The sequence below is a fragment of the Notamacropus eugenii genome, chromosome 1, assembly GCF_028372415.1.
Source record: "Notamacropus eugenii isolate mMacEug1 chromosome 1, mMacEug1.pri_v2, whole genome shotgun sequence".
NCBI lineage: Eukaryota > Metazoa > Chordata > Mammalia > Diprotodontia > Macropodidae > Notamacropus > Notamacropus eugenii.
Window position 1 is genome coordinate 624,723,589 of NC_092872.1, and position 11,997 is coordinate 624,735,585.

The 11,997-nt window shown below is 37.3% G+C and overlaps 1 protein-coding gene across 3 annotated transcripts in view; it reads right to left on the reverse strand.

Annotated features, from left to right (window-relative positions):
* The window catches only part of KCNU1 (potassium calcium-activated channel subfamily U member 1), a 290,355-nt gene extending 278,838 nt beyond the window's left edge, over nucleotides 1-11,517 (reverse strand). For all 3 annotated transcript variants that reach the window (XM_072635213.1, XM_072635212.1, XM_072635214.1), the window contains exons 1-2: nucleotides 11,357-11,517; nucleotides 1,845-1,955 (exon numbers count right to left, since the gene is read on the reverse strand). In XM_072635213.1, the coding sequence (XP_072491314.1) occupies nucleotides 1,845-1,955; nucleotides 11,357-11,485 (240 nt within the window). In that variant the 5' untranslated portion in view covers nucleotides 11,486-11,517. The remainder of the gene's footprint in view (nucleotides 1-1,844; nucleotides 1,956-11,356) is intronic.
* Between the last annotated feature and the right edge of the window lie 480 nt (nucleotides 11,518-11,997).

Below are 11,997 nucleotides of genomic sequence, written 5' to 3' on the forward strand. Positions count from 1 at the left end.
CTAAATGACTCAACTGTTCATAGAGAACCATCATGGGTAATAAGGACTAAAAACTTGCTTTGCAGATGTGACCTCCTGGTAGATAGGGGCAATACACTGAATGATCTAAGTTAGCGGTTTAGGTGAACTTCAAAGTTGAGGCCACAGCCCCCTGGGAGAGGCTGTGGAATCACCTCAAGGGGCCCACAACCTGAATCCAAGAAGAGTTTATCCAATTGCAAGGTTCAGAGATGAGTTACATCCCTGTTCATCTTCATAGGCAAGTAAGACTTGCTACCAATACAACCAATGCTAATCTCCATACTTAACCAATTCTCTCCTCCAATTCATTTCGCTAGTCTTGCAACCCTACAAGTTTTTCAGCATCCCTCCTCAGAAGGCATTAGTCCTTCATAGCAATTATAATTGAATGCCTCCATTCCAATGGATCCAGTTATACAGATACCATTTGGAAAAATCATCATTTCCCTACTATCCCCTAAACTCAAACCTATTGCTGTGATACAGATGGGGGGGATGATTAAAAAGCTTGGATCATGTCGATCTTTGTGCTTGGAGCAAACTAAAAAACAAAACAAAAAGACTTCCAAAGCTTCTCTATTATTACTTTTATTAAATGTTACTTCAGGACACTGACTAATACCTAACACAGAGGGCCTTTTACTGGGGGCTCAAAAATATTTATTGAATTGAAGGGAAGATATAGAGAGGAGGATCACAAATTGTTGATGAATTTATAAACTTCTGAAAATACTGTGCGGAAACTATTTTAAATCTTTATTCAATCACCTTTGTTTAGGGATTTGCACCTTCTAACCAGAGCAGATTGGAATTGAAGCCATTTATTCAAGATGCTCCTAAAAATAACTGTATTTGTTTCTTATAGCTAAAGTATAATTTTATTATATCTTAAAAAACAAAATTTAAAATCTGAGTTGGAAAAGGAAAGAGTTAAAGGTGTTTTTAGACAGAGAAAAATTAATGTCTTCATCTTATTGTAGAAAACCAGAAATGAGTGGTTTCACTTTGTTTCTACCACTGTATCGTAGTAGTATAAAGCTTTTTCTTCTGTTTCTCTCCTAATAGATATAGTGAGAAGAAGAAGAATTTCTGAGAAAAGATTGGAAGAACAAAAAACAAGTGAAGGTGTTTATTTTAATTATCCCATATAGCTTAGAGGACAAGTTTCTCTGCAACTGAGAAAAGATTTATATTTACTCATTTAGTGTTAAGCAGTCAATGATATTTTGATGGTAAGTTTAAAGATCAAGAATATTACACACACACACACACACACACACACACTTACACTTCACACCCTTTTGACTTGACCAAATTCAGGCTGAAGTGAATTTTAAAAAGAGAATAACCAATGAGAAAGGTACCAAATTATAACTTGAGTAATTTTTTTTAAAGATGGCTCTAAAACACTTATCTAGTTCAATGGTTAATAGTGTTCAACTGAAGTCTTTTAAACATATTTAAAAAATAATTTTTTTTAAAATGAAAAACATTCTTCTTTTTATTTCAGTCTGATACACCTGTGATTTCAATGTTAATACATATGATTTTTTCTGTCCTTGGGCAACACAATGTCCAAATGGCTGGTGAAGACCTTCAGAGAGGAAAGAAAACTTCTTTTCAGATCAGATACTGTGTCATGGAAACAACGTACATGGTACAGAAGTCAAAATGCGATAGTTAAAACTGATCTGGGAGGTTAGCAACTGGACATCTACGACTGGACCCTCCATCAGCCATGGAAATCCAATCATAATTACTTTGTTTATCTCAGTGACTGAGTACTTTCTCCTCCAAGCAAGTAATAAATAAAACCTACTTACCAGTACACGACCCACAAAGGTCTGTGCTGAGAGCAGCAAGTCTATACTTTTGCGAAAGGCTCCATGAAATTTGCTTATCTTCAGTAGTAACTTATCTGACCTTATCACACCCTAGGAACAAGAGAAACCCATTTAGCAAGTATAAGTGCTAGGTCTCAGAGAAAAGAGACTCTACTCTCCAGGTGGAGCCTTTCAGCAAAGGTCTCTGCTCTCCCTGGAATTATCCTCTTTACAGATTCTAATAGACCCGGGTGCTCCAGGATGCTCTGCCTTAGTGAAGATGCTTAGCTTTAAGGTTAGCAAAAAGCTTTACAAATATCATCTCATTTCATCGTCAGAATGACTTCAGGAGGTAGATATCTTTATTGTCACATTTTATAGATAAGTGGACTGACTGAAATAGACAGAAGGTTAATTGACTCTCCTAGGGTGATGCAGTTTGTAAATGTGGAAAACTGGATTTGAAATCCATTCTTCCTGGTTCCAGCTCTAGCACTCCCGCCACTGGGTTATCTGGCTTTTGGGATGTGGCGTGGGAGGAGTGTTCACTTACGAAGAAAAAAGAGAAGGGTGGACTTTGCCACTATTGTTCTCTTGACCCCTGGGAAATCCCTTAGCTTTATATGGCAGAGGAATACCGGTTAACTATGTCCTTATGATCTATAATTATGATTCTGGGTTCATGGTTCTTTGACCTCTCTGTCCCTAATGAACTTGATCAGTATTCTATGTCATCTATATCCATTAGCATTGAGCTTGCAAATGGTACATTCAATAACATTTGTGGATTTTGCATGTGAGAATTAAGAAAGATCTTAGGGATCACCTACTCCAACCTGTACTTATAGTAGGAATCCCATTTAGAGGCTCACTTTTCAGACAGCTAGGTGGGGAAGTGGATAGAGTACAAGTCCTAGAGTCAGCAAGATCTGAAATCAAATCTAGTCTCAAACACTTACTAGCTGAATGACCCTGTGGAAAGCACTTCAAGTTTCTTCAACTGTAAAATGGAGATAATAATCGCACCTACCTCCCAGGGTTGTTGTCAGGATCAAATGAGATAATATTAATAAAGTGCTTAACACAATGCCTGGCACACAGTTGTTCTTCATTCTCAAAGAGGACTACATCAAGAAGGTGATTCCACAACTTGCAAGTGAATTGGATTTAAGTGAGGGACAAAGTCACTTCATTTTCTCCTTTGAAACCATCTGGGACCAGTCAGTATGACTGGAGAGGCCCCTTCCTGGCCCATAGTAGGTGCTTATTAAAGAGCTTAGCCAAGGCTGCCATCTAGCAGCTTCCTATTTTAACCAAATATTTTTACTGGCTTGGTGCTAAGTTTCTTGTTTCTATACTGGTAAACCACTGAAAATTTGTCAGCACCTTCTAAATATGGCACTGTGGGACATAGCTTCCTTTGTCTCATCTTTTGTCTGGTTCTGCATAGACATCATTGCCTTCTTTCTTAAAAAACTAAAAATGTCTCCCATTGATTGCCATTTCCTTTCTATGTGTTCAGAAACTGCCCATTCAATAAATTACTCTAAAAGTATTCCTAGAATTTATGGCAAACTCATCATTTTGTAGTTTGCTGAATATAACTGTTATCCTTTTAAAGATGCAGTTAATATTTTTAAAATGGGGACTATATTTCCTGATTTCTGGCACTTAACCCATTTTTTATAATCTTTCACCTCAATAATTATATCTAGGAGTTCTTTCAGCTTTCTGGGACATAACTCATTTGAGCCAAGAAATTTCTAACGCATTTAAAGCTGTTAACTTCTGTTTCTTTTGTCCTTTTTTTTTCTGTCTCCTTCTTTGTCTTTGACCCAACTTTACTCTTAACTATCTTTGCTCTTAACTGCATTCTCCCTGGAAGACACTGCTGTATTTAAGATTAAGTCTGGCTGTATTCCTATGCTCTCATCTTTACTTTAAACTTATTTCTGTCTTTATACTTATCTTGTCATCTTTCCTACCAGTCTATGACAAAAAAAAGATATTTTTCTCTTCTCTCAGTGACATCTTTATGTACTCTTGCCCTCATCTACTTCTGCCTTCTAAGTTATTGTGTTCAATTAACCTTTCTATTCCTTCTCCATTTTTTCATCTCAAGTGTTGACTGCCCTTCTACAGAATTTCTGAACACTAGTATTTAACATTTTTAAATATCCCTGCACCTCTTTATTGAAATTTTCTTCTTTTTGTAGTCACTAGCAGCTTTTCTTCTTGTTTCTTTTTTTCACTGTTGTTTTCCCTGCCTCAACTATTTCTTTTTTCCAGGACACTTCCACTTAATCCTCAAAATGATATTTCTGAAGTGCAAATTTGATCATGTCACTCTCCTATTTAATCAGTTAAAGTGGTTCCTTATTTCTTTCAGGATCAAATATAGATTCTACTGTTTGATTTTTAAAGCCCTTCTGTAACCTGATTGCCTTTTACCTTTTCAGTATTCTTGTACCATAACCCCTTAAACTTAGTCCATAATCCCTCCCTCCCCCAATTGTTTGTACTTAGTTGTTTCCCTCTTTTCTCCCCCATCAGACTATAAGTGCCTTGAGACTAGAGAATCTTTTACCTTTCTTTGCATCCTTAGCACTCTGCACAGTGCCTAAAATGCAGTAGTTGCTTGTTGACTGGTTATTTGCTGCCATGCCAAAATACATGTTTTTCCCTACACTTAGTTCTTCCTCTACTACACTCTTTCAAGATTGTTCCCTTGGGGAAATTATTGTCTTATATGCTTATAGTTATCACCATACATTGAAGGCAGTGGATAGAGTGCCTGGCCTAGAGTTAGGAAGACATCTTCCTGAGTTAAAATTTGGTCTCAGACACTTACTAGCTAGCTGTATTACTCTGGGCAAATCACTTAAGTCTTTTGGTCTTGGTTTCCATATATGTAAAATAAGGTGAAGAAGGAAATGGAAAACCTCTCCAGGATCTGTGTCAAGAAAACCACAGATGGGGTTATGAAGAGTCAGACATAACTGAAAACAACTGAATAACAAAATAGCCTGAAGACTTCCAAATCAATATCTCCAGGGCCAATCAATCTCCTACCCAACCTCTATCCCTATATCTCTAAACATCTATAGAAAATTTCTATTTCGATGGAATTCGTAGATTTTTATTTGGTCACATTGACACCTCAAACTCTATATATCTAACATGGAGCTCAGTATCATTGTCCAGACCTAAAGGCCACATGATTAATCCAATCTCTTCATTTCTATTAATTCTACCGCTATTCTACCACTTTTGAAATCTTAATTTTGAAATCTTAATGATTCCTCTCTTATGGTGGGCCTGGATATCATCATACAAACATGCAGCATAGTGTACCTTTTGGGAGAGAATCATGCAATGACCTCTCTGTGGACTGAAAAAAGAAGGTTTCTAAGATTTATTGAACTTCCTTGAAAGTTGCTTTTACTTCCCTTTAAGCTGCTTTTAACTCTTGGTATGTTGATTTCACTAGGGTGTCACTGAGTAAGTTTTATTGAAAGCTTATTGGAAAAATAACTGTTTATCTGAACCCTCAGGCTCCAAGTGAATCATTGCACCAAATGTGGAACTCTACCCAGAACAGTCCCAATTCTCAGTAAGTTAAATAAGATAATAATATGTGTGGAAGTGCCCTGAAATCATAAAACATATTGTGATATAAATGTCATATGATTGCTAAGTCCAGTTAATATTTTTACATTGTTTCTCAGGTTCATCTCTTTACTGCCAGTCTTAGCCATTTAAGAGTAAGGTGCCACTTCACTCCTAAATTACTTAGCTGCCTCCTAGATGTCTTTCTGCCTTAGTTGTTTTCCCACCCAAAGGCCTGCTACCCAGTTAAAGTTCCTAAAATATCAAATCTTTGCTAAAAAAACCAAAGAAAAACTAAATGACTACATACTGATGAATAAAATCTAAACAAATCTCAACCCTTCTCCCTAGCTTTCAGTGACCTTGATGATCTTAGCATGTTGGGTCCAACTTTCTGACCAAACTCCCTCTCTCCCTGTTCTCCTTCCCTCCCTTCTTCCTTTTTTTCGTCCCTTCCCCCTCCCTTCCTCCCTCCCTCTTCCTTCCTTCTTTCCTTTCTTTTTTTCTTCCTTCTTTTCTTTCTCCTTCCCTCCTGCTCTTCCCTCTCTTTTTTCCTAGAGGAAAATCCTTGTTCTAATGCTAATCATAACCTTTTCTGCAACTGATGATCTGAGAGAGTTTTCTCTAGGACACTGAGAGGTTAAAAAAAATTACTCAAGGTCACTCAGCTAATATGGTTCAAAAATGGATTGGGAAAAAAGATTTTCTTGGCTCCAAAGCCTGCTTTCTCTCCATTATACCACACCCCCCTTGCCCCTCCCAACCTTGTTTACAAATCTTCCTCTGTATTCATTTTTCTCCAAATCCAACTCCCTTCCTTACTCTTCTTATCACACTCAAAATATTCTGGCCTGTTTGCCTTTATGTTCCATGCCCTACAGTTTTCTTCTTCATTGCTGTCTATACCTATTTTATTAATCTTTCATAATAGATTCACATAATGACCAATATCCCATAGAGTACCTTTGGGAAATAATCATAAATATTACAACCAAAATATTAACCGTAATAAACATTTATGTGGCGCTTTAACATTTTCAAAGTACTGTATAAGACATTGTATATTCCTCATAACAAAGTTGTGAATCAGATTGGATTATTACCCTGATTGTGCATGTAAGGCTCAGAGAGGTTAAATGATTTGGTTGATATAAAAAAAATTATGCTGTGTTAGAAGTAGGAATTGACTCTGCAACTTCCTGACTTAGAGTTCAGCTTTCTATCCACTATTTGGTAAAGTAAATGAATCACAATGATTAGTTCTGGTAACTCCTAATATAATATATGAAACTATTTGAAATTGTATATATATATATATATATATATATATATATATATATATATATATATATATACACACATAATATTTCAGAATATATGATATATGATAATTATGTAATTATGTATTTTATGTTTGTTTAAATGCACGTGCGTATTGTGTGTGTGTGTGTGTGTGTGTATACACATAGCTAGATATCTATATGTGATGGAGTTCAAATGTTTCAGTTGCATCCACCTCTTTGTTACTCCATTTAGGGTTTTCTTGGCAAAGATACTGGAGTGGTTTGCCATTTTCTTCTCCAGCTCATTTTGTAGATGAGGAACTGAGGCAAACAGAGTTAAATGACTTGCCCCAGGGTCACCCAACTATTAAGTATCTGAGGTCATATTTGAATTCAAGCCCTTCAGCTCTAGGCCCAGCACTCTACCCACTGTTCAACCTAATTGCCCCCCTCCCATATATGTACTGATGCATACATTTATTAATAAGTGCTTCACTCCATGGGTGACTGGGAAAGCACAAGAGCATCATCCATTATCCAGAATCCATGCAAGAATGCCATCAGGGAACTCATGTGATGAACTTCTTTAAGCAACCAAAGTTTGCCATGATTTTCCATAAGCCCTCATGACTGACAGTATCAAAGGACTTGGTCAGATCAATGAATGTTGTATACAGGCTTCTGTTCTGCTCCTGGCATTTCTCCTGAAGTTGTGGGGCAGGAAACATCATATCAACCATTCCTTAACCCTTTCTGTGCATGACTTTTTGTCAGCCTCTGAGATTGAGATGCAACAAAGTAGGGAATCTATTCTCTGCTGCTTGTGCTAATTTTGGCCTAACAACTAACACCAATAAAGCAGAGATTCTCCACAAACCAGCACCACACCACCTATTCATGGAATCCTAAGTTATAGCAAATGGAGAAGTTTTGAATGCTATGGATAACTATCTTGGCAGTATGCTTGCAGGGATGTAAACCTAGATGATGAGATTAATGCATGCATTATTACAGCTAGCTCAGTGTATGGGAAAGAAGAGACATTAGGCTGCCAGCCAAACTGAAGATCTACAGAGCCATTATGCTGACTTGTTATATGCCTATGAAACCTGGACAGTATGCCAGTACCATGCCAGGAAACTAAATAGCTTCCATTTCAATTGTCTTAAGAAGATTCTGAAGATCAGTTAGCAAGAGAAGGTACTGGACACTGAGGTCCTTTCTTAAACTGAAGTGTGAAACATTCAAACTCTATTGCGGAGAGCACAACTCTTATGGGTTGGCCATGTTGTTCAAATTCCAAGTGTAGGTTTTCCGAAAAGACAGATTTATGGAGAATTCACACAAGGTAAGCACTCACATGGAGATTAGAAGAAGCAATAGAAGGATGGTCTCAAGGTCTCTCTTTATAACTTGAGACCTCAAGAAGGACTTTGGAATTAATTATGAGACATGGGAGACACTGACCCAGGACCACCTATCACAGTGTGAACACATCACAGAAGATGCTGTGCTCTGTGAGCAAAACAGAATCGCAGTAGCTCAAAAGAAATATGAGATGCACAAATTTAGGGACATTTCCACTTGAAATATTCATATGACTATTTGTTCCTGATCTGTAGTAGAGCCTTCTAAGCTTCTATTGGTGTGATCAGCCATAGTTGGATGTACTGTACCTTGATCATAACATATTAATGTCATTTTGGTTCTCTTTGAGAACAAAGGACAACAACAAAATAACCAACCAACCAATCTCTGTCTCTGTCCCTCTGTCTATATCTTTATTTTTCTATCTAATCCATATCTTTATCTCTATATCATATATATGTATATGTGTGTGTTTGCAAATCATGTAGGGGTGTGTGGAGGAGTATGTGTGTTTAATTGAATTTATGTATGTGTGTATCCTTAAGGATATGTACTGCTTTTCATTTGTCTTTATATTTCTGGTGCCTAGGTATTGTCTTCCATGTAGCATGTCCTTGATATTTAATAAATTCTGGAAAGTTTAGATTTATTATCTGTCTATCAGAAGTAAAACTGGTACTACACACATAGACACATGTATATATGCACATATACATATACATGCATACATATACATGTATGTGCGTATATAGACGTGTATAGTTGTATAAATGCATACATACAAATACTTACATATGTATACATACATGCTCAGTACATATATACGTTTACATGCACATACCCTTATATAGACACACATACATATATGCATATACATGCATGTATGTGTGCATGTATGTATGTGTGGAGAGAGACACACACACAGAGACACAGAGAGAGAGAGGGAGAATGTGAGCAGTTAGGTAGTGTAGTAGTAAATAGAGCACCAGGCCTCAGATACTTACTAACTGTGTAATCCTGGACAAGTCATTTAACCATGTTTGCCTCCCTTTCCTTCTCTGTAAAATGAGCTGGAGAAGGAAATGGCAAACCATTCCAGTATCTTTGTCAAGAACACCCCAAATGGGGTCATGAAGAGTCAGACATGACTGTAACAAATGAAGTATACACACACACACACACACACACACACACACACTCATACATACATATACATCTATAAGTATATATATATACATACATATATTATTAAATATAAGGTAGTATGGAAGGGAGGGTACTAATATTTGTGGGGAGAAAAAAAGATTTCATGAAGAAGATGGTACTTGAAGGTAAAAAAAAAGATTTTTATGGGATAGTGGTGAAGAGGGAATGCATTCCATGCATGGGGAACAACCAGAGACATGGAAAAAGGAGACAGCAAATTGAATTCTAGGATCAAGTAGGCCAGTTTAGCCGATCACTGGGTGTGTGTGTGTGTGTGTGTGTGTGTGTGTGTGTGTGTGTGTGTGTGTGTGTGTGGTCATGTTCAATGACACTGGGAAGATAGGTTAGGGAAGTCAGGGAATGACTTTAAAAACTAAGCAAAGGTGTTTATATTTACCTTCAAAGGCATAGGGAGCTCCTAACATTAATTGTACAGAGAAGTGCTGTGGTAGGAAATCTGCTGCACGAAGTCCCATTGGCAGCAGTGGCTGAGATGGATTGGAATGAGAAGAAGGTTAAAGAAGAGGGATCCAAGAAATGACCGTTGCACTAGTCAAGGTGAAAGGTCATTAGGGTCTGAATTAAGGTGACAGGACATTAGCACAGAGATGGAGTGAGAGACAAGAAGTTTTGTAGTGGCTGAAATGGCTATGTGTGGCAATTAACTAGATGTGTGAAGTGAGGGAGAATAAAGAGTCTAGGATAAGGCTAAGTTTACAAACCTGGGAGACTAATTAGCATGATAGTTCTACCTTCAATGGAAACAGAAGAGATGGATAGATGGAAACAGAGTTTTAGAGGAAAGATAATATACTCAGTTTCAGGTTGAGATGGAGATATCTCTGGGACACTCAGTTCAAAATATCCAATAGACAATTTGTAACATGGAGCAAAAGCATAAGGAGAGAATGGGGATTATTATTGAACTGATATATAAAACAATTGGAGTGGATAATATTTCTGAGAAGAAAAGTGTGTCAAGGACAAAATCTTGGAGAATAGCAAAATGAAGGGATTTGAAAGAAGTGATAAGAGTACAGTCATTCAGAGACATAGAAGAAAAAGGAAATAGTAGTGCCATGGAATTGTATCAGGGAAATAGCTTATAATACATAGTTTGATCATAATTAAATGAAGTCAGTGAGAAAGAGAATGAGGAACTCAAAGGAGCCATCTAGAGAGTCATGATGAGAAGGAGTGACTTTAATGTGAATGAGAAAGTATGAGAAGTAAAAGGAGAGGAAGTGTTGCCTTAAAGAGCCCAATCCAGGCTACGTGTAAGGTGGATCTAAGTTATGCTGATATGTAGGCATAGTAGACTTGAGATGGAGGTCTCAAGAGCTGAGGAGGTTCAAAAACTATGAATGTAGATTTCCAGAAAGATCACCATCTTTAATATCAAGTTTCCCAAGAATGTTGATAAATTGTGGGTAGGTAAAGAAAATTATGAATTGAATCCTGAAGTCTTTGAGAAGATATGAGATACCTGGAAGTCAGTTAATGTCATCAATAGGAATGGAAGAGAGGGTGGTATAAGATTATATGAATGGGTATAAGGTTTCCCACATTCTCTAATATCCTTCCCTTGCCATACCAGGGACAGGAAACCTACAGCCTTGAGGCCACATGTGGCCTTCTAGGTCCTCAAATGCAGCCCTTTGACTGAATCCAAATCTCACAGAACAAATTCCCTTAATAATAAAAGGATGTCTATACCTATGGCATAGATACTAAAAAGGTGTGACTATTTCTACTGTTGAAAACATCCTCCTTCACACTGTGCCCCCCCAAAAATGAATGACACAACTTTTCTGGAGGTAGGAGTAGAAATGCCTTGTATGGTATAGCTGGGTACTCAGGAGTAAGAGTAGAACTTTTCTTTAGTCAATCACATTGTTGAGGGATCATGTCAGAGGCACTGTGATCCCACTCAACACATGAGAAGATCAAATCTTTTTTTTAACCTAAACCAATGTCAAACTTTGCTGTTCTTTCCCCCCTGCCTGGGGACCCCAAATAAATAAGGTGTTCTAAATCCTCACTTACCTTGAAGCAATGACATTTTTTAAAGGTAATCTTCACTAGCCTCCCAATGTATAAAATGGCTAGTCCAGTTAAGAAGGTTACAAAGGAAGAGAGAACAAATGCCTGTTGAACTTCAAATGGGCAGGACATTTTTGACCACTGATCAATTCAATTCTATACCTTTCCACAGGATCTGAAAACATTGGAATTTCCAGGCCTTTGTGATGCCATGGTTACATAGCAGGAATTCCAGGAATAAGCATAATTCCATTAGCTAAGCTGTAGAATTTATGTGATTGAGGTTGCTCTAACTCCCCAATTATTGGGCTCAGTGAAACATCTAAGAAGTAGTACTCAAGCACATGGGTCAATATTTTGGGCAATGCCTATTTAGTCTAAGATTCATAAGAAGAGTGCTCTTATCCTGATTCCCCTATTATCTTATTCTGCAAGCAGAGGCAAGGGTACTCTTTGTAACTCAACCTACATGACATTAAAACAACTTAGTTTAGTTTATGTAATTAAAATGAATTAATCAACTCAGCGAAAAAAATCTGTCATTCAGAATGATGGAGGTCATCTCATCTAATACATCTCTAACTAGGATACACACACACACACACACACACACACACACACACACACACACAAACTATTTGAAG